This window comes from Corylus avellana, chromosome ca2 (assembly GCF_901000735.1).
Source record: "Corylus avellana chromosome ca2, CavTom2PMs-1.0".
NCBI classification, from domain to species: Eukaryota; Viridiplantae; Streptophyta; class Magnoliopsida; order Fagales; family Betulaceae; genus Corylus; species Corylus avellana.
This window is the reverse complement of record NC_081542.1, coordinates 22719054-22742056: the sequence shown is the minus strand read 5'-3', so window position 1 is coordinate 22742056 and position 23003 is coordinate 22719054. Positions and strand designations below refer to the sequence as shown.

General features: G+C 35.0%; 2 protein-coding genes and 1 pseudogene across 2 annotated transcripts; 1 reads left to right on the top strand and 2 right to left on the bottom strand.

The window, feature by feature from the left end:
- Window positions 1-390: 390 nt before the first annotated feature.
- On the bottom strand, window positions 391-8796 carry LOC132168630 (probable LRR receptor-like serine/threonine-protein kinase At1g07650; annotated as a pseudogene).
- A 7628-nt stretch (window positions 8797-16424) lies between these two features.
- Window positions 16425-18918, top strand: LOC132169346 (uncharacterized). Its single transcript, XM_059580397.1, has 5 exons — window positions 16425-17171; window positions 17273-17854; window positions 17942-18262; window positions 18388-18444; window positions 18913-18918. The coding sequence occupies exons 1-5, from the start codon at window positions 16425-16427 to the stop codon at window positions 18916-18918; spliced, it is 1713 nt and encodes a 570-aa protein (XP_059436380.1).
- A 1546-nt stretch (window positions 18919-20464) lies between these two features.
- On the bottom strand, window positions 20465-21078 carry LOC132169345 (uncharacterized). The gene is made up of 3 exons (XM_059580396.1): window positions 21007-21078; window positions 20772-20924; window positions 20465-20684 (listed from the first exon to the last, which is right to left on the bottom strand). The coding sequence occupies exons 1-3, from the start codon at window positions 21076-21078 to the stop codon at window positions 20475-20477; spliced, it is 435 nt and encodes a 144-aa protein (XP_059436379.1). The 3' UTR covers window positions 20465-20474.
- Window positions 21079-23003: the final 1925 nt, after the last annotated feature.

Here is a 23003-nt window from a genome sequence, read left to right as displayed (position 1 = left end):
CGATTCATCAGGAAAAGTTAATCACAGCGCTAACTGGCCCGCCATCTCTTACAGTGCATTCCAGATTGGTCGTTTAGAAAAATTCATTACAGTGCTAACGGCCTACACATAATCTTGCTAGATGTGCCACTTCTACTAACCAAAGTGGAGGCATTCCCATTTTTGCTCTGCCTCCTGTGATTTTTGTGCCCATTAGTGATGTCAAGTTGTCAACCCTCCTTAGGCAATAGCTCCCTCTGCTGGTTTCTTGTTTTCTCTTTTGTTTTGGTGTTTTTCTTGTTTTGTTCTCTTTGTCTATTTGATCAGGAAAAAAAAACATGTGATTGATGTTTTCTTATTGATACTCAACGTTATTTAAAGACAAATCTTACAAATGAAAATAGACCCACATTTAGTTATCATTAGGATAACCTAATCATAATCTTAAATCAAATAGAAAGATAAACAGATACTATCCTTGACAAGTACAGCAGATCAATCCGGGCAAGTTAGCCGCCCTTGTGTTTCCCACCAGGACATAAATTAGTTACAAACTGGTTTGTAGTTAATTCATACAAACCAATCTAATAAAGTGACACGTGTACAGCTCTAGGCGTTCTAGGATGAAGTCATCCTCGAGCTATGTAAACAGTTGTAGAAGAGGGTCCAAGCTATGTTGGAATTGATGACAAAATAAGGCTCTCAGCTTCATTGACCTCATCAAGTGGGTGTCTTAAGGCTTTAAACCTCAATTCCTCACCATATATACTTGGATCCATCAAAAGTTCATGAACAACAGTTTGGCCTTCGAGCATGCTTACTACTGCAGACATGGTGGGTCTAAGTGCTGGCGATGGATTAGAGCATAATAGAGCTACTTTGAGCATTCTAATTGCCTCCTCATTGAACTCGGAACCCAACTTCGGATCCACCAGCTCCATTAGACTACCCTTTTGTTGTAGAACAAGCGCCTACATCAAGCATAGAAAAGAGAAGGGAAATGAAATGTACCAAATCAACAGAAGAGAACACTGTAGCCAAATGTACATATATAGTAGAAAAAATATATATCATATTGCTGAATTCGCGCCATGTTCCAAATTCATATATTAAAAGAGAAAGATCAATCTTACCCAATCTAGCAGGCATACATAATTATCATTTGGTCAATAATTCATGTTGCTCTTCCCAGCAACAATTTCTAATGCAACAACTCCAAAACTGTAGACATCTGCTTTATAGGTTAGGTAACCCCATAATGCATATTCTGGCGCCATATATCCTCTACAAAATAAAGATTGTATTGTGACTCTTAGCTCACTAGTATGAAGCTCTCATCTTACATATTGAAAAATTCCAACATGAACAGAATCTTAGTTAACACATCTTATTTCTTTTGCATTTAGCATGCAGCTATGAAATCAATAAACTGCTCGAATTGAGTGGTAAGTTCATTCCATCAAAGATACACAAAATTATTACTGGCTAGGAAGAAGATAATTTCATTACTTTTACAACTTGCGAATTGATAACTGACGAGGTCTTGTAGCTTTTTACCCACACAAGTTGTATGGTCATTGAGCTCAAATTTAATAGGGTTGGTTTATGACTCCAAAAGATGTCAAGAATTTATTTGTTCCACTTAGTAACATATGGCAGTTTTTGAGAATATTTTAAATGGTTTTTAAAGCATTGGTATATATTTAGGGGTAGCATTATGTTAATGGTTGAGTAGGCAGCTTTTTTTTTTTTTTTTTTCCTGCAAATTTTACACTACAAGGAAATTGAATAAATGTTTGTTGCATCAAGTATTGGGGCATAAGAAATCTACAGCAGACTATCAGTTCATGTTTCATATTTAGACCAGTTGGCAAAGCACGAACTGATAATTGTGGAATCATTTAGCAATGAATTTCTCTGCAATGATGGTTTTGTTCTGAATATAGACAGATTGCATTCTACCACATGCTGAAGCCAGGACTTATAGTACTTTCCATAAGGAAAATCTTCAAATATGCAGAGACTTTAAATGCTGCCTTGTTTTGGTTTAGTTTCAGGGAAGCATCTCACATAGACATTAAGGTTACTAGTTGTTCCCATCATTTGTTAGTCAATAAATAGGGAGGCCAAGCAGAAAAGTCACAAGTAGGTCCAAATTGAAAGAGAGATGGAAAGATGTAGCTTACATTGTTCCAGCAACTCGAGTGCTGATGTGGGTCTTTCCGTCTTCATCAAGCTTGGCCAAACCAAAGTCAGAGATCTTTGGATTAAGGTCCCTATCCAGTAGCACATTGGTAGTTTTGATGTCTCTATGAACAATTCTCAGTGTTGATTCCTCATGCAAGAAAGCCAGACCTCTTGCTATACCAACGCATATTTTCTGCCTCGTAGCCCAGTCCAATTCTAATCGGTATTCCTCTGGACCTACATTTGGCATAGATGGTCCAATAGGGAATTCATCAACTTGGTTCCTAATATAGACCATTTGCAGGGTTTGTTTCCTAGGGTTTAATCAACTCAGAACACTGAAGTGAAAAACTCAGCTTACCAAACAAGACACGTGCTAGGCTATTGTTTTCCATGTATTCATATACCAAGAATAGTTGATTTCCTTCAACACAACAACCATATAATCTAACAAGATTTGGGTGTTGTACAGAAGATATCATGCCTATTTCATTCACAAATTCTCGATTTCCTTGATTTGATTTTGAAGAAAGTTTCTTAACTGCAATTATAGTACCATCTGACAGTATACCCTGCACCAGAAATAGAAAAATATACAGTTGAGTTAGATGCCTCTTAGATATCTTAGGTATTATGAAAAATATACAGTATTCATAATGTAATTAGATGCCTCTTAGGTATCATGGATAAGTAAGAAAAAGAAAACAAAAATTCTAAAATTGAAGAAAGTTGATGTTGTGGGATACCTTGTATACAGATCCAAAACCACCTTCCCCAACTTGTTTGCAGCATCAAAATTGTTAGTAGCTGCTTTGATTTGCCTGTAGGTGAAAAAACCAATTTGCGGGTCTAATCCTCTCAGATCTGTCAAAGGAATGAAAAGGCGAGCCTAAGATGTCAGATTGTATCTTATAAATGATATGACTAGTTTTATTAGTATTTTTGTGTCTATTGACTACTTCTAAGTTGTCAGATAGGATGTGACCAAACAAATGCAGTGAGAAAGAACCACACTGCAGTTGATCAGCCACTTAAACCCCAATTGTTTACTAGATTTAGGGTTTCATTTTGTTTCCTATGTTGCACATCAATCACGGGTGTCTTGGGAATAAAAAAAAAAGAAAAAAGGAACTTCATTGGTGCCTATTAGGCTATTACCAAGAGATATGCCTTTTGGTTGTTTTTAACACTTAAGACAAGATCATTTAGAGGACATTTTAGAAAGAGAGTTAATTGAAATCCACAATCTTTTATCTCTTGCATACTTCTTTTACATGGGTCCTTCTTAGACATTTAGACTTTATGAAAAACAATAATCTCATATTTCTTTATGTTTTGGTCATATAATTTATGATTATGATTGGAACCAACTCTAGTAGCAGAATTGTTAAAGCCCAAGAAAACTATCATGGAGACAGATTCCAATGCTTTTCAATCCAGCAACCGTATAGTTGCTTTTCATGGTGTACTTTGGATTGCTGATGATTTTTCATCTAGGGAAAATTTTCTATAATATAGCACACAAACTGCAATAGTATATAAAGCCATTGGGAAATTGCAGTACATTGTTTCAACTTCGTGAATAGTTGGAGATAAATTATCCAAATGAGCAGCTGCTGATTACCTTTTTCCCTTGATATCCTGCCTCCTATGTAGCTTTTCCACCAAAGAAAGCCTATAATCATAAAAATGAGCAATAGCACTGATACTACAGCTCCAACAACAATGAATATCTTCCTGTCATCATCAGGGGGACTGAAATCTGCAGAAGAGAAAAATAGTTAAGGAAATTGATTATAAAGTTGTATTCTGGAATACAAGTAGTACCGTGCATATATATAGATATATAGGCAGATCAATCCAAAACAAGATATGAATGGATAGTTCAAACACACAAATTATCAAAGTAAGGTAAAAAGAAGATTATAACCTTGATTTGAGTAATACTTTTTACAGCAAATAATCATGGGTTTTACCTCAAATATAACATGCTATGCTTTTACTGTTTCATCAATACAAGAAGTTGGATAGTAGAAGATTCTCATACTACAAGAAATGGTTACCAGCTTCAATAGAGATAGCCGAGATGAGAGAACCATATGTTCCGCTCTCTGGGGCAGCTGTTGTCCCTTTCCCAGCCCAATGAAAGCGGATCTGTAACACTTTATCCCTCACAACTGCTTTAAATTCCTTAAAAACTGCCTTATCAACCCCTTGTGCAGCATTTTCAATATCAAAATCCTTCAACTCCAGTTTTTCCTGTAACAAATAAAATCAATAAAGTTGTGTTCTATGCAGAAAGCAAAACAAATATGACATCATACCTGGATATAAACATCAAATATCCGTCTTCCAAGACTGTAAAAAGATCTGTTGTCTCTGAATATTATCTCTGCAAAGTAGAGTTTCACAGTATATTCTCCATTTGCCAAGCAACGCGCATAATATGTTAGAGATAGGGGAGAGAGTCGTGCACTCGTGTATAATTCAGAGTTGTTCATTTTGAGTATTGATACATTATTTGCTATGTACTGATTTGAGGTTCTGTTAATATCCCAAAAATTTCCACTGCTACTGAATCCCCAACTACTAGTGAATGGAAGAAATTTTGCTGGACCTGCTAGATCTTGATCTCCTTCATACTCTATGTTCTTAATAGTTGTTGAGCCTCCACCACAATTTATATGCAAGGAATATTGATCTACAAAGAAACAACAGGTTTTTGATGAGATAGGATATGAGCAAACATTATAGAGCAAAAAGGAAATTAACTTTGTCTTGGTGATTCATTTACTAGGTTACCAGAAACAAGATGAAATATTAACTGTCCCCTTTTCATTTCTGAAAGAAATTATCAAAATGGAAGGCCTGACAACATAAGTAAAGCACACACCACAGAATTTGAATGTAAGGTAAAATAATTACCTTTTGAGCATGGAAAGGCCTGCAGGCACTCGCTTCCTAGTGTTCTTAATTAATGTCATATAAGAAAGAAGAGTGAACTTAAGCAAGTTTAAGTGAAAAATGGAAACCCTTCTGCAAAATAAAAGAAAAAAAAAAGAAAAAAAAAAAAAAACAGAGAAACATTGGTTCTTCTTATTAGTTTACAAGTTAGATGCTTACAAGTTGTTCGATCCAGCGAAGCTCTCGAACAAATTTCTGATGAAATGAGAAACTAGTTAGTTTTGAAAAACTAGAAAGCTTATGAAGAGAGCAAAGTATGCAAAGCTAAACTTAAGAAAAGTTCTTACAAGGTTGCTTGACAAGTAGGTGTCACAGAGCTTTTTGAAAAATTATTATAAGAAAGATCTATTTGGCTGCAAACACACATATTTTCATTAAGAACATACTATTAATGCATAAAAAAAATGGTACCTTATAAAAAGTTCAGATAAAATTTTTTACACTAAAAATTGGTAACATCTTGAGATGATTGTAGTTTGAATATTTCAAAAACACCTAGACATATAAAATCTAACCCCATATAGAAATAGTATGATCGACTGCATCTAACATGTACACAAAACCCAACACTTCAATCTATTGATTCACTATTATATATGATTGATGGAGATCTCCCATTGACCATAAAGAGGCCATGAGATGAATCAAAGTCAAGGCAATATATATTTGAACATTCTGAATGCTTGTAAAGATTATATATATGGAGAGCCATACAAAATAAATAAATAAATGTCATGCAAATTTCAAGTGGAAATCAAGGTGAATTACTAGTCATTGTTTCTGTTTTTTATCCAGTCTGGAATAGGCCCATTGAGCAAGTTGCTTGTCAGAAACCTGTTCAAATAGCAACACAATTACACATTGGTTAAAAACTTATTTATATAATTACTAATGGAAGAAAATGGACAAAAATTGGATGGTAAAATACTTTGTGAGTAGAAATAGAAATATGTGTGTGTGTGTCACAACCCAAAGAAAGTAACATCGGACATGACACATACATGCCTTTATAATCCATATACCTATTGTTGGAATTAAGTTTCATAATTGAGAGTATCACAATCTCTCTGAATCAAATCCCCAACATTCTTGCCAAGTCTCACTTCAAAATCTTAATGACCTAATGCCATATGGCATAACTAAGTTGGCTCGAATACAATTTACACAGTTCGTTCTATAATTATAAAATGATTAGTCAAAGTTGCAATTGGAATTCCCTAAAGTGATTTATATAACCTAGTCTCACGCAATAAGAAACCAATGTAGGACTTAGCACCCATGCAACATTTTCACAATCCATCCACGCATTGGAAGACTTAATTTAAAAGAGTCTCACAATATTTTGTCAACCAAGAAAAAGCAGTAGCCTTATTCACAGTATATTTCACAAGACTAATCAAAGTTACAATTAGAGCATCATAGAGTTACTTGTATAACCTAGTTGCTTCACTTAATATGAACCAATGTAGGAACTTTCTCGGGTGTCATAAATATCTCACTTACATCCCTAACATCCTCATCTTGGCCCATGTCACACTACAATATTCCAATGCCATATGGTATTACTAGATTGGCTTTGATACCATTTATCACAACCCAAGAAAAGTGTTAATCATATATGTGCTATACTCTAAAATGACTAGCTAGTTAAAATTACAGTTAGAGCTCTCCAAAACTACTTATACAGTTAAGCCTCATTAGTACACAATTGATGTATGACATATTTGGGGTGTCACAATATATAAATGGTAATCATAAGCACTCTAATCTCCTTGATGATATATTTGTGTGCTTTGTGCTCCTTTAAATTGTTTATTTGAGCTTCTCTGCAATAGAGCTAGATTTAGGGTTTTGAAGCAACACTTACAAGCTTTTCAAGTGTGTTAGGCTTTCAATATCCGGAATCTCCCCTTCTAATCTGTTGAAGCTGAGGTCTCTACATGGATATATGAAAAAGGTGTTATAATAACACAAAAGAAGTTTTATAAAATGATCTAAAGGTGAACATATTGAACCTGATAAGACATAAATGTCCAGCTTTTAAAGTGTAGATTCAGAAAAACATCTTAATTCTAGAGATGAATGAGCAAAATCATTACTGAAAATAATTATCTACCGTATGCTTTAATATGCCAATATCAATATCTGGGGCCTGTAGTACACTAATGTTTCAGTAAACAAAGCAAAAAATGAGAGGAATATAGAAGGGACAGAAGGACTACAAAGTTCTTAGTTCTTCCATTTCTGATATATTTGCAGGGATTGTTCCAAAAAGATTGCAGCTCCTTAACATCCTGCATTGTCAACCGACATCTTCTAAGAAAAAGTGCTACAACTTTGTATTATTAGAGTTCTTGAAAGTTTACAGTAAAAGAATGACTTACAACTTTGTCATGCCTGTCATGTTACTTAACAGTGGAAATTTAGAACCCTCACCAAATAAGTCACTAATCCTTCTGCACAAAATTGCATAAGTGTTAGTCTCTTAAAGAAACAAGTCTTGTTAATTTGAGTATAACATGAAGATACCACAGAGATTTTATGCAACCAAAGATTACTTAGAAGGCAGAACTCACAGTTCAGTTAAACTACTCAGGACAGAAATGCTAGGAGGAATGGGCCCCTCGAGACCACTAGCTTGAATTTCTCTATTAAAAGAAAAATTCTAATGGGTTAGATTACACCTGAATATTCTTCTAGAAGAGATTTAACATTATAGGAAGAACAAAAAATAACACATACAATTTCCGAATAACTTTCCATCTTTGAAAAATGTCAGGTATTCTTCCAGTGAAGTTGTTCCTGCTAATCCTACTGCATATGGCCAAATTGGAAACATAATTGAATAACATAGAAACCTGAAGCTTTCCAAGTAAATAGCTGTTGCGAGATAAAGTGGTTATGGAGTTTTTACCAAGAGTACATTAATATACATAATTGAACACAATTCTAGCCTAAAAGCCTAAGTTGATGGGCTAAGGTCTACTTAAGTATATTAATCACTATTTTCTTTTATATTTTCTCAATGTGGAACATAACACTCACAAGTGCACTCACAACAATAGCTAATGCTACTATTAGTATAGAAATAAGTTACAACCACTTACAATTCGTCTAATCTGGTTAGATTAGTGAGAGAGATAGGCAACTCTCCAGTGAGATTGTTGGAACTAAGCTTCCTGTAGTCATCAAATAGAAGTTCAGACCAGTTCAACTTACTTAACATTAATTAAGAAATGAATCATCAAATCTAGTTTGAAAGAAAAAAAAAATGATAAAAGGAAAGACTGACAGGCACTCCAAGTTAACAAAATCTCCAAGTTGAGGGGGAATAATTCCAGAAAACAGATTGTTTTCTAAGATCCTGAAAATATAGTCTTTGTTAATATCAAAGCTGGGATAAACCAAATCAAAAAATCATGCAACATTGCCAGATATAATAAGAGCATACAAAGTTTTAAGGGTGGTAATGTTTCCCAGGAAGCTTGGGATTGGTCCTGATAACTTGTTTACATTAAAGGACCTGCATTAATAAACAAGCTTAATTCAATACGAATGAACATTTGCAGGGTAAAATCATAGGCTAATTGAGTAGAAACGTACAGATATGTCAACTTTAGAGAAGCCCATTGGCTTGGTATTGTACCAGTAAGGTAGTTTCGAGAGAGATCACTACAAGGGAGAGGATATTAGAAGATTAAATCAATTTTCAGGGACTAATCAGTAAAACACAATTACTCTTCTTACATTTTCTGAAGGAAGGGGAGCTTCACTAGGGAAGGTGGAGGCACACCATCAAGATCCTGCCCTTCAAGACATCTGTGCATGTGACATATATGAACACTTACAGGTAAAAGATCAAATATCATCTGATTATTCTTCCATCACAACTTTTGAAACCCTTAATCTGCTAGGAAAGGATTTTTCTTCACTTATATATATGTTAGAACAGAAAATGAGAAAATTGAAAATATCACTGGCTCAGAAGTAAACAATATCTCAAGCTTGGCAGCACATTCATGGTGATTGGTGGGAATAGGTGTGCTAAGCCAACCAAATCGCTTGCTCCCTTAGAGGTAAGTGCTTTTTTTAGGTGATCTTTCATTTCATTTCACAGTATCAATCTTGAGGAAATTGAGAGTTAAATGATTATTTTAAATTAATAGTGGCAGTATGTATTTGGATGTTCAAGTTATATAATTATTTAGTTATTTTTTGTGTTCTCGATCTTGTGACACTGAATTCATGTTATATTTCTTGGTTTAAGTCGTTGTAATTAAAGAGTTGTGCTTTGAAAAAGAAAATTAAAAATAATAATAATAAAATAAAATTTCAAAGGCTAAAATGTTTTTTTGGGAAAAATGTTTTCTGCGAAAAATATATTTTTGAAAAATAATTTCCTAGAAAAAAATTTACGAAAAATTACAACCTTTTTTTTTTTTTTTTTTTTTTTGTATATATTTTCTTTCAATCATATGTGACAGACTTATTTGTTGAATCTAAGAAGAAAATGAAAGGTACTTACAGCTGAACCACGTGACATACACGTGACGACTTATCTGCAGGTTTTGAGCAATTGCAGAACACAGAATTCTGGTACGTTGGCCTCAATTTCGATTTTGTTGTGTCCCAGCTTGGATGCTTAATGCATGGATCCACACTGAAATCCCAATCCTTCTTCACCATTTCTTTGCCTATTTTACGAAGGGCTTCCACTGCATAATAATACACCAAACACATCAATTATTTTTCCATTAATTTTGCCTTAAAAATGTTCCATATGTATACTTCATGACAGTTGACTCTAGTTAAAAAGTAAAGTAATGTTTTTCGTACCCAAAAAATAAATAAATAAATAAATAATGTAATGAAATTTCCATAAATGTGAGGTCGTACGGAATATATTTTGACAATTCTTTTTATTTATTTTTTTATTTTTTGTAGTGCCTTTTGATATGTTTTGATTGGCCAAGGGTCTCTTAAAATTAGGCAATTTAAATTTCACAGAGATTATAGCAGTTTAAGAGAGGCAACAACAGGTGGTGGCCTACAATTGTTTAGAGCAGGCGAATATCGTACCTTATGCTGTCATCTATTAATTTTCACTTGTGAGAATTTTTATTTTAATAATTCTATTGTTTCGCACATTGGTAAGCAACACATGACAAAATTATAAGTTAAATTGAAGGAAATTATTTCAAACTAGTTTAAAAGAAATTTATGTTGGTTTCAAGTGGTGTACGTGTATATGAAGACAATATTAGCACGTCATTTAAAAAATTTAAATAATATAAAATCATGTAAATTATTAGATATACCAATTTTAAAATTTTGACCATGAAATTAACACTACTCCTTTGATTTAAAATGGAGAGGATCCCTGTCCAATGTTTTATAGTCCAATGCCTCCTAAGCGTGTGGCATTCAAAGCCGCTCACCCATCAATGATTGGCTGCTAAACCCAGATACTACCGAATGAATTAAGCACAAATGACAAGGATCCTCTCCATTTCTAGCATAGATATTTAAGAAGGTCTCCTCACCTTCATCATCAGGAGTAGGGCCTAGACGGCCTGCTTGTGCTTCGATGCACAAAAGTAAGATGAGTAGAACAAAGCAAATAGAAGGAACAAGTCTTGCCATCTTCTCCTCTACTGATCATAAGGCTTTGCATTAATGCTGCATAGAAAATGTCATATCTCAATATCATTAGTTACTAACAATGATCAATTATATCAACAAAATCAATTATTTGATGTTACATTGTTACTTAAGGGACCCCTTCACATTTATATATTCAAATGTTTAGCCATCTAAATCATCATTTCCATATATTTCTCAAAAACAAAAACAAAACATAATAATAATAATAATAATAATTTCCATATATAAATGCTTCTCTTGTAATTAACCTGCAATATTTGAATAATGTAATGCAGTTTCTACCAAATTCTAACCTTACAATTGCAATGCTTGTGTTTGAGCCCTTCTTAGTCTACAATTGGTAGGAATGGGGAGAGAGAGAGAGAGAGATAGATAATGCAACTTAATCTTGAAGCAAAACTCCCATGTCTAAGCCCCTTAAAATTGGAGCTCCAGACCAATTCAATGCAATAAAGTTGCAGAAAGTAGGGGTTTCTTGACTTGAGTAAATAAGCTGGTCAAGGCCAGCAAATTAGTATAGAAATAAAAGAGAAAATAAAGAAAGGAAAAAGGGGCTCCTAGTCTACACGGCACAATAATATGATATATATGCTAGACTTTTGGTCTTTCTTCTCTTATGGCAGTCATCTTTGACTTTGGACTAATTTAGGATTTCTTATAGATTACCACATTTAGAATTTGTTTTTGAGTGTTTCTTGGGTTAAGTTGTTTGTTCATACTCATTTTGTATAAGAAGAAAAGAAAAAGAAAAAAGAGAAGAAGGAAGAAGAAGTAAAAAGCTATTCTAAGAAAGTGTTGCCAAATGAGCCCTTAGTCTTCTAAGTTGTGGAAAATCAATGTATATATTGAAGCTGGTTGGATAAAAACAGAGACCGATCAATTCCTTAGTAAATTTATTTCAATTAGTCCGATGATAATAATCAATGATTTATCTTTAAACACGGACATTTTTGGGACACAAAATCAACTTAACATTGACTGGCTACTTGTTGGCAACGCCAATCAAGCGAAAATTGGAAAGATTTTGTAACATTGACTATTCAAATATTAATTAAATAATAATTTCTTAACAACTTAAGATAAACAGTAACTTAATATTGTCTATGTAGTTCACCTCTTATTCTAATTTAGAGATGTGCTATACATCATATCTGGTCCTTAGGAGTGGATATCGATTCGATTCGATTATGTAAAGCCATTTTTGGTCGGTTAACCGAAATTGTCGGTTAAATCGGTTAATTCACCAATTACATTTCGATAAGAATTTATTTCGAAAGTTTCGATTAAATGGATATTTTGGTTAAAATTGATTCAGTTAATTGGTTAACCGTGAGTCTTTTTAATTGGGCCAAAAATTGATTGCGTTAGGGGCCCAAAATGGTTTTTTGGGCTAAAATTGCTTATTAAACCAAATAAATTTTAAATGGGCCCATTAATTAACACAACTAGCTTAGAGCCCGCGCTACGCGCTAAGTTTTTTTTTTTTATATAATTAAGTACCATTTTATTTTCTTTAAAAGATTATCAACAACAAATTTTATTTTCTTCTCTTAATTAACAAATTATCTACCAAAAATAACAAATGTTCATAAGATCATTTTAAACCATAGTTTTACTTAATAGCATAAACCCACATATCTAATAAATTTAAAAATTCATAAATTTTAGTTCTTATAAATTGAAACCTGTTAAATATTTGTTCTCATATGTGTAATTTAAAATGAAATATAAAGGAAAAAAATTCAAAATAAAAACCTAGATTAATCAATTATAGAAAATGATTGATTAATCATTATATTCCAACAATGATACCACTTCTCAAAAAAATTGTTTGTGAGGAGACAGTTCAACTCCTGAAAGTTCATTATATTCCAACAATAATACCACTGACAAAAATAAAGAAGTGTTCTAAATAAATGAGCATGTTGATATATGATTAGAATTATGTTTACTAATTTTGTAAACAAAAGAATGTTGGTAGTTTAATTTTTCTTTTAAAAAAGAAAGAGATAAAATACAGTGACAGGAATATTGGAACACCCAAAAACAAAAATAACAACAAAAGTCAATTAAATATACATAAGAAAATTTGTAACTTGTATTAAATAAAATTAATAATATTTGAATGAAAAATAATATATAAATTAGAATAGAAATTAAGGACAAAAAAAAAAGGGAAATCATATCTAAAATCCTTAGGTAAACGCGTTTTTTTTAAAAACTCCCTGGGTATTTTTTTTCGGAAATTTAATCCCTGGGTTACTCGAGACTACTTAAAAACTCCTTACCGTTAATTTTTGTTAACTTCCGTTATTTGAGTTAAACGCACCGTTTTACTTAAGTCCACCTCAGTAGAATTTTGTATCCTACGTGTTCACATTGGACACGTAGGATATAAAACTCACCGTTTTGGACCATCCAAAACGGTGAGTTTTGGCTTAAACTTGAGGGCTTCTTTTTTGAAACCCTCAAGTTTCATACGGTCACAATACCAGCCTCCCGATACACCTCAAGCGGCAACCCACCGACGCAGACGCCACCGACCGCCGCGACAGGACCCACCGGAGACAGAACCACCGGCGACAGAGGCCACCGGCGACAGTACCCACCGGTTAAATCACCCATTTCGGCGTCACTTTTCCGGCTAGGTTTCCGTCAAATCACAATATTTTGAATCGGAAAAAATCTGGTTTCGACGAAGGTATTTTCCGAAATTTCTTTGTGGGTTTTGTTGATTGACTGAAATGGAAGCCTTTAATAGTTGTTTTTTGAATTTTTTTGTTGTGTTGGAAGCATTTGGTCGAAACCCCATCCCCAACCTGTTTTTTGTCCAACATCTGTCCCCATCCGCAACTTGTTTTTTGTCCAACATCTGTCGAATATTGCACTTTTGAGCCAATATTAGTGTTGATTGGCAGTGGGTGTGGTCCACCTTGGTTGTGGTCCTGGAATGAGACAGTTGTTGTTTCGTGTGCACTGGCAGGTTTGGTCAAGGGGGATTTTGTCGTGTTAGGCAGAAGGGATTCTATCAATTTTTTTCTGTGGGGCTTAATTTCCTTCCATTTAATGTACAACTCAACTTGCTCAATATACAACTCACCGTGCTCATTCTAGAAGGGGATTGATGTTCTGAATTTGTAGAAGTCAAATTTGGTGTTTAATTTATCTGTTATTTTAATATGGGATTTAATTTGGATGAGGCATTGATAATGAAATAGTAATTTGAAGATGGTATATATATATATATATACTGTTCTTTATATTTAAAATTTTTTTCCTTTAGTAGTTAGCTCAACCACATTTTGCCTTAAACAGAAGGTTTTATTATCTCATGAGCTGTCTTCTAGGATAAATTGTCTATATCCTCTTGTGATAGCTTTCCAATATGAGATTTAATCTCTCACGCTCACAAGTGTATATAATTGTACCTATATTCAACTACTTTCTTGGATTACATGCCCTCCATGCTATTGTGCATGGTAAATTTCATGTCAATCTGGTGGGATTTACTATAATCTAAAACTTATTTATTTATAAGCTTGTTTAAAATTCTTTTTAAAGAAACTTTATCTTTAACATTTCCAGATTAGACAGTTTCTAATCTCTCATTCTCTTAATATTTAGCAAGCATGATGGACATGTATATTAATATAATGTAATGGTGACTTTGGCAAAATAGTGATCCTATGGAAAGTTATTAAGTAGCAAATGTAACTTAAACCTGCCTCTTTTACGTATATTGATGAATTTTTGCATAATTTAAGGCATTGAATAGGTTAATGGTTCTTATAGAAAGAGAAATTTTTTACATGTATTGTATGCATTTGTTGATCTTTCCACATATAACAATGAGCGAAAAGTGCACTTTGCACCTATAACATGCATGTGCAAAAGTATATGTTTATTATTACTATTATGTTTTGTCATTTTTTCCCAATTGAATGGTTGCCAACTATGTCAACCTAACTTCCAAAATCAGCTTAAGTTGGGCATCTTGAGTCCAAAACATGCATGTATAATTTTTAATGATATATATATATATATATATCATTAAATCATTTCATTTCATGCAATAGATAGATATTATTGTTTTTTGTGTTTTCTTGTATTGACAAATATTTTTTCTTACACTCTTTTATATTTTTTCTTACACTCGTTTATATGTTTACAGATATGGCTGTCAATATAATCATGCACCACGGTGGAACAATGACCCATACCCCATTTAAATACGTTGGTGGCGACGTCCATGAAGTGAAAGGCTATGATGTTGACTATTTTAGTATGTGGGAAGTCAAAGAGTTGGTTCGTGACTTAGGATACATGAGCGACGTTAGATGTTGGTATAATGTCGGTGATGGTCCACATAATCAAGTGATATCTTTAAATAGTGATGCAGACGTTGTAGATTTTGTAAATATTATGGATGAGTACAGAGCACAAGATGTTCATTTATACGTTGAACATATGGTGGACAGTGCTATAATAGTAGATGAGCATTTATTTCTTGAAGCTGTTGAAGGACAACATGGAGAAGGTGGTAGCGGGGTGGGTGAGATACCTAATACTGCCCAGCATGACGGAGATGGAGAAGGTGGTGGCGGGGTGGGTGAGATACCTAGGGCTCCCCGTCATGATGGAGATGCAGAAGGTGGTGGCGGGGTGGGTGAGATACCTAGGCCTCCCCTTCATGATGGAGATGGAGAAGGTGACGGGGTGGATGAAATACCCCGTGCTGAAGGTAGTATACTTATTTCTTATTTGTTAACTTAATTGTTTTTTCAAATAATATATCATGAGAGCACTTAGCCTTCCCTTCCCGAATGACTAACAACAAATTTGATTGTTTCTTTTAGGGATGGAGGACATACCTAATGCTGCACGTGAAGATGGAGATGTACAAGGACAAGGTGGAGAAGGTGGACATTCTCAATCAAAACATTTCAAAAGCCCCCGAGTTAAAACTAAGGCTGCCCGTTCTGTTACGCCATCCAAGAAACCAAGCGGGCAACCGACCACCAGCCGAGGAGGTACATAGAAATTGAAATTGAGTTGGACTCTTATGTTGTCACAATTATTTATGGTTTTTATTAGTTGATTCTTTTGTTTTAGGTTTTTTATTTTAATTTTTGTATATATTTTTCAGTACGTAGAAGAAGAAGAAGACGGGTTGCTCAACCGGTTTTGCAGGACGAGGAAGACAATCAGAATGTTGGTGCGGACACCGTGCCCAAAACTGGTAAAAAAAAAATGGACGTGGTGGTAGGCCACGGAAGAAGAAAGTGGAAGAGGATATTGATGAAGTTATCAAGGAGTTGTTGACTGACTTCGAAGCAACCGATGGCGAGGATGAGGACCTTTTCTATGATGCTGCTGAGGTCAATAAAGAGAATGATGGGACGTCCAAATGGTGGGAAAAAGTTGACATTAACATAGGTGATAAAGGAGCCGATTTTGGGGAAGAGGAATCTGATGATGAAAGTGATGGTCTTGCAAGTTTGCAAGAAAGTGATGCTGCCGAGGTTGGAAAAAAAAGGAAGCGGTATAGACAGTTCAATCTGAAACATGACTTGAAGATTCCAGTGACGTTTGAGCTTGGGGATCAATTTGCAGATTCAAGTTCCTTCAAGATGGCACTGAAGACGCATGCTGTGCAGAAAGGGTTTGATTACAACTACAAGCACAATGACACGAGTAGGGTGAGTGCAGTCTGTAAATTAGACCATTGCTCATGGAGGATTCATGCCTCTACTGATGCTACCAGGACTTCTTTTCAAATTAAGACGTACTACCCGGTTCATATTTGTGGTAATCAGTACGAAAACTCCAGATGCGATGTTGAGTATCTTGTTCGTGCTTATAAGAGGGACTTCAAGGATGACCCCACGTGGACACCATATGCATTGAAACAGAGGGTGAAGAGAGACCTTAACATCGATGTTCCTATTGACCGTTGCTATAGAGCGAAGAAGGAGGCATTGCATCAAGTTTTTGGTAGGCACTCTAAGCAATATCGCCTCACACGGAGATACGCAATGGCAATACTCAGCACGAACCCTGGTAGTAGTGCTTTTGTACACAGAGATGGAGTATTCTTTCAGCGGATGTATATTTGTCTTGATGCATGTAAGAAGGGGTTCAGACATGGTTGTCGGCCCATAATTTGTTTAGATGCTTGTCATCTAAAGGGGGAATATGGGGGGCAATTGTTGTGTGCCATAGGCAAGGATGGCAACGACGACATGTTCCCCATTGCAATTGCTGTGGCCGAGGCAGAGACAAGAGATTCATGGCAGTGGTTCATTGCCATTTTATTGGAGGACTTATGCGGGCCAGAAGGCGGACTTGGTTGGACTATAATGTCTGACAGACAGAAGGTATTTAGTGTAAAATACTATTTATGTTCTTATTGTGTTATTTTATTCCTTTTATTCCTTTATGTTGTTCCATATAATTTAACATAAATTTATGTGTGTAGGGGCTTGGAATTGCAGTTGAGGCTGTGTTGCCACATGCTGAGCATCGCTTTTGTGTTCGGCATCTACATGCGAACCTCAAAGCGAAAGGCTACACCGGGAAAGCTATGAAGGATGAGTTGTGGGGGGCTGCACGTGCAGCCAATGTTTATGCGTTTGACCATCACATGCAGAATATATTGTCAATGGAGAAAGGTGCACACGATTACCTTAGTGGTGTACCGAAGGCATCATGGTCCAGACATGCTTTCAACTGCCAAACCAAAAGTGATATGTTATTAAACAACTTGGCCGAGAGCTTCAACGCGTGGATTAAGGAAGCTAGGATTAAGCCTATACTGACTATGCTTGAAGAAATTCGTCTGCAAATAATGGCACGCTTCCAGCAGAAAAGGAATGGAATCCGGTCGACGCACTACACAATATGCCCAAAGATCCAGAAAAAATTGGAGAGGTCAAAAAGTGATGCAAGGAATTGTATTAGTCGGTGGCAGAATGAGTTGGAGTTTGAGATCGAGGACATATACGAGCCACGGCGTTTAGTCCGGTTAGATCATCGCACATGCACATGTGGAAGATGGCAGGTGAGTGGGATCCCTTGCTCACATGCTTGTGCTGCAATTTACATGCATAAACAAAAACCAGAGGATTATTTGGATGATTATTACAAGATGGACAAGTATATGCAAGGATATGCAGCTCGAGTGTATGGCATGGAAGGTCCACAGACATGGCCAGCTGATGATCCATGCGATGAAATCCAGCCACCTATCATTAGAAGGGCTCCTGGTCGACCAAAGATTAGTAGGCGAAAAGCTGTAGATGAGCCAACTAACCCCTACAAGCTAACCCGTAGTGGATATATTGTTAAATGTGGAAATTGTGGGGGTTTAGGGCATAATTATAAAGGTTGTCATTTACCTTTGAACCCAGACCGGAAGAGGTGGAAACCGAAGAAATATAAGCCGAAAAAAGATGCTACTCAAGCACAGGTAAAACAAATACATTTTACAACATAAGGTTCATATTCCAAAATTTGTTAACTTAATTATTATTGTACAAGTAATATAATAATTATTGTTGGTATTTGTCTGAATGTTTGGTTAAATTATTGTAGGGATCACAAGCTCAACCCCACCCAGAAGCAGAAGCCCACGGATCATCACAGCCAAGTGTACGTACACGTAGGGCTACTCAGTCACAGGTAAAATTCAAGTTTTTTTTTTTTATTAAGAAAACTCTTATTTCCCGATGATTCCATAGCTGCTCACTAATATATGAAAGTTTGCTAAAATTGGTGGTGGGTACTATTCACAATTCTGGTTGAGATTATGGTATATTTCAATTAAATTAAGCTCGAATTTGGGTTAGTGTGAAGTGCATTCAATAAGCTGCTTTGAGCTGCAGCATTGTAAAGTGTATGTGGCGACCAATGGATTGTCCTAAGTCATCACCATACAAGTGTCCCACATCATTAATTCCCAATATTGTCACCAAGTTCTTCAATTCTACGGCTGTCAAAAAAATGAAAAATATATATATTACTTGTCATTCTAAAATGAGGAAAAACCAAAAGGTATAACTTAATATTGGTTTGTCCTGTTGTTGGCTTGTAACTTTTAATTTTGCTCTGCATCTCCAGCAATAATCCTTGTTATCAAAAAAAGCTAAGTTTACTATAATAGAAACTGGTTATTGAGATGTGATTTTGTCTTTGCTTATGTAATGGATGAACTCAGTATAGCTATTTAGGATAAGGTCCGATGGTGTATGCATTTTTTCAGAAAACATTGATGATACTATAATAGAAGCTAACTCTAGTTATCAAAAAAATATAATCAATAAGTAATGGGAGCTAACTCTAAGCTGGAAGTTTGGGAGGGTGCTTTAAGTTTAAGGTTAAGGAGGGTGCTTTAATCTTTGATTTCTATTAGAAAATTGTCTATTTAAAGAAGTGTTTGTAGAAGTAATATAATAATTATTTGGAAATGCTTCATAATCTTTTCCTTTTTTTTAACGCATTTTTTGGATCCCAACATGAACGACAGGCAGAGGTAGAGGCCCCCGGGTCATCACAGCCAAGTGTACGTACACGTAGGGCTACTCAGTCACAGGTAAAATCCAAGTTTTTTTGTGATTAAGAAAACTCTTATTTCACGATCATTCCCCCCCCCCCCTTTTTTTTTTAAACGCATTTTTTGGATCCCAACATGAACGACAGGCAGAGGTAGAAGCCCCCGGGTCATCACAGCCAAGTGTACGTACACGTAGGGCTACTCAGTCACAGGTAAAATTCAAGTTTTTTTTTTTTTTTATTAAGAAAACTCTTATTTCCCGATGATTCCATAGCTGCCCCCTAGTATCTAAAAGTTTGCTGAAATTGGTGTTGTAATTTAGTAAATTAGTCTGCGGTTTTTTTTTGCACTTAAAAAACTCATATACTTGTGCTTAATTTGTAATATTCACAATGATTTCCGGTTTTTTTTTTTTTATATGTTGGTATTTGTCTTAATTATTATTTTTGTTAACGCATTCTTTGAATCCCAACATGAACCACAGGCGGAAGCAGCAGCGGAATCATCACATCATGGTAGTACACGTAGGGCTACACGTGTACTAAGAAGCCGAGGAAGTGGTGCCACACAATGATCACATTTATCACTTACAAGATCTCTTGATTTTGCCTTTTTCCCGTATACCTATTTCATAATCAAGTGATATGTCGGCTTTTTTTGTTTTATGTTTGTAATATAAAAAACAATTGGGGGATTCATTTTGGGACTTTATGTGCTTGTAAAATTCAATGTTGTTCATGAAGCATTAAACGTGCACTGTTGTATATTGAATTATATTTTGGAATTTCGTCATGGCAATTACCAATTCCAGATTGTATTAGTGGACGGATAAAATTAATTCTGTCTGCAAATTCTACTGTAGGGTTCAATATTTCAGACTTAAGAGCAACATACAAATAATCATAAATCGCCGCATACAAATAAAACTAATGCATGGAAATAGTTGTTCCAAAAAAGTAATCAGCCAACCTGATAATTACGAACAATCTGGATTTTTACATAATTGTTACATAGAAGCCATAACCATATATCCACGTGGACAACATAGCTCAGTAAACAATATCCTTGACAACAACAAAATAGATAGTCTATTCCACTGATAATAATCTAATTGCCTCATTCTCATGCCTCAATGCCCCATCAACCTTAGACAAATCAACAGTACACAAATCACCAACAAAAAAACCAACAAATATGTTTGGATCTTTAGTTGTCCCCTAAGTAATGACACTTCACATTTCAGGGAATGAACTTGTTTATACAACGCAGGTAGGACCTCCCTTCCGCGAGCACAAGTTTCTTCGTCATACCATTGGAAAAAACGACATTGGCCAACTTTCTGTAATTACACAAAAAAATCTGATAATTACGAACAAGTACGAAGTAATAACTATTTGTTAAAACCAAATTATCCAAATTCAAATACCTTTTTACGGTCATACATAGCACACCCATAGAATCGCCTCCCAGGATTTTTTATAGTAGTGGATGTTATAATTGGGCTTGTAAGTCCGCACCTACACTGCACAGGTTCCATATCCTCTTTCACCGATGATGTTATAGATGCCGACGACATTGACTGTTCATTTTACAGTAAAACCCACAATTATTAGAAGTAATCACAATTCCCTAATGGGTTTCACTAAATAAAATTCACAAACCTTTTTCATCTTCCCATCGTAGAATTCGCTTTCATTGTATCCTATCCCGAAATCTTTCTTCCTCCTGTTCATCTTATAATATGAACCTAACAATATATAACTGACATGTGAGAGAATAATCAAGATCATAAAAGAAAAATAAAATCAAGCTTCCCAAAAAATTATTCTCACTTCAATTTGTAATCTAAACAATACTGGGAAAAAAAATGTACCATAAACCCTAAACAAAAGATAATCACATTGTTTAAAATGTGATTCCCCTGCAGAAATAGTACTGCTCAATTTGTAATCTAAACAATACTAAGTTGTTAGTGTAGTAGCTGGAGATGGTATATGAGCATAGGCGGCTCCCTACAAACATGCAAATATGCAGTGTAATCAAACATGCAATAAAAAGAAATTAGCCGTAACATCCAACCACGTATATAATACTGCTCAATTGTAGAATGATGAAACTTCCCTAAAAAAATTTACGACGTCATCAAAACCCAACCAACCACAATCTATCATATCCCAACAATAATACCACTTTTTTCTCCATTGAAAAATACTTTTCTTCCAAATCTTAATACTAATATGATTAACATTTCTTCCAGTAATTGACCTTTCTTCTTATCAACTAAAAAGGTGGCAAAAATATTGGAGGACCTAAAAACAAATACATGCATAGAAAAGTATGGCATGAACTATTAGGTAAAAAAAAAAAAAAACCAAAATTTCAAAAAATACTGTTCAATTGTAGCTTGATGATGCTGGCGTAAACTATGCACAAAGAATTCCTATTTTCATGTCCTCGACAATCCACCATTTGAGTAGAGAAGCAAAAAAATCAAATAAATAGTTATACAGATGAAAAAATCCCCCTTGACCAACTTGCCAGTTCACACGAAAAAACAACTGTCTCATTCCAGGACCACAACCAAGGTGGACCACACCCACTGCCAATCAACAATAATATTGGCTCAAAATCGCAATATTCGACAGATGTTGGACAAACAACAGGTTGGGGATGAGGTTTCAACCAAAAGCTTCCAACACAACAAAAAAATTCAAAAAACAACTATTAAAGGCTTCCATTTCAGTCAATCAACAAAACCCACAAAGAAATTTCGGAAAATACCTTCGTCGAAACCAGATTTTTCCGATTCAAAATATTGTGATTTGACGGAAACCTAGCCTGAAAAGTGACGCCGGAATGGGTGATTTAACCGGTGGGTACTGTCGCCGGTGGCCTCTGTCGCCGGTGGTTCTGTCTTCGGTGGGTTCTGTCGCCGGCGGGGTCTGCGTCGGTGGCGTCTGCGTCGGTGGGTTGCCGCTTGAGGTGTATCGGAAGGCTTGTATTTTGACCGTATAAAACTTGAGAGTTTCAAAGAAGAAGGCCTCAATTTTAAGCCAAACTCACCGTTTTGGATGGTCCAAAACGGTGAGTTTTATATCCTACGTGTCCAATGTGAACACGTAGGATACAAAATTCTACTGAGGTGGACTTAAGTAAAACGGTGCATTTAACTCAAATAACGGAAGTTAACAAAAATTAACGGTAAGGAGTTTTTAAGTAGTCTCGAGTGACCCAGGGATTAAATTTCCGAAAAAAATACCCAGGGAGTTTTTAAAAAAAGCGCGTTTACCTAAGGATTTTAGATATGATTTCCCAAAAAAAAATGTAAACAAATGAAAAATACTAATATAATAAAAAAGAACTCTTTTTTTTTTCTATACTTTTCTCTGTTCCAATGAAATCCACAAATATTAAAAAAGGTTTTGTCAAATAGATTTTTTTTTTTTTTCAACCATCCTTCAGTAAATGAAACTAATTTTAAGACATAGGAAAACAAAGACAAAAAAAATCTACGATCGGAAAATTGAGTGTAAAATATATTGGAAAAATTGAGTTTCTACGAAAAGAAACTCTCTCACTATTATTTCCTGAATTCAATGAAAAATTTACAAAAGAAAAGTAATCATTTGAATAAAAAATAATATATAAATTAGAAAAA

What these genes read in the sequence shown, in the direction of transcription:
- LOC132169346 (XM_059580397.1), top strand. Translation starts at nt 16,425, where the DNA reads ATGGCACTGAAGACGCATGCTGTGCAGAAAGGGTTTGATTACAACTAC. An exon ending in GCACATGTGGAAGATGGCAG is followed by an intron (nt 17,855 to 17,941) that starts GTGAGTGGGATC and finishes GATTATTACAAG; the next exon opens with ATGGACAAGTATATGCAAGG. An exon ending in AAGATGCTACTCAAGCACAG is followed by an intron (nt 18,263 to 18,387) that starts GTAAAACAAATA and finishes AAATTATTGTAG; the next exon opens with GGATCACAAGCTCAACCCCA.
- LOC132169345 (XM_059580396.1), bottom strand. Translation starts at nt 21,078, where the DNA reads ATGAACAGGAGGAAGAAAGATTTCGGGATAGGATACAATGAAAGCGAA. An exon ending in ACGATGGGAAGATGAAAAAG is followed by an intron (nt 20,925 to 21,006) that starts GTTTGTGAATTT and finishes TAAAATGAACAG; the next exon opens with TCAATGTCGTCGGCATCTAT. An exon ending in CTATGTATGACCGTAAAAAG is followed by an intron (nt 20,685 to 20,771) that starts GTATTTGAATTT and finishes GTGTAATTACAG; the next exon opens with AAAGTTGGCCAATGTCGTTT.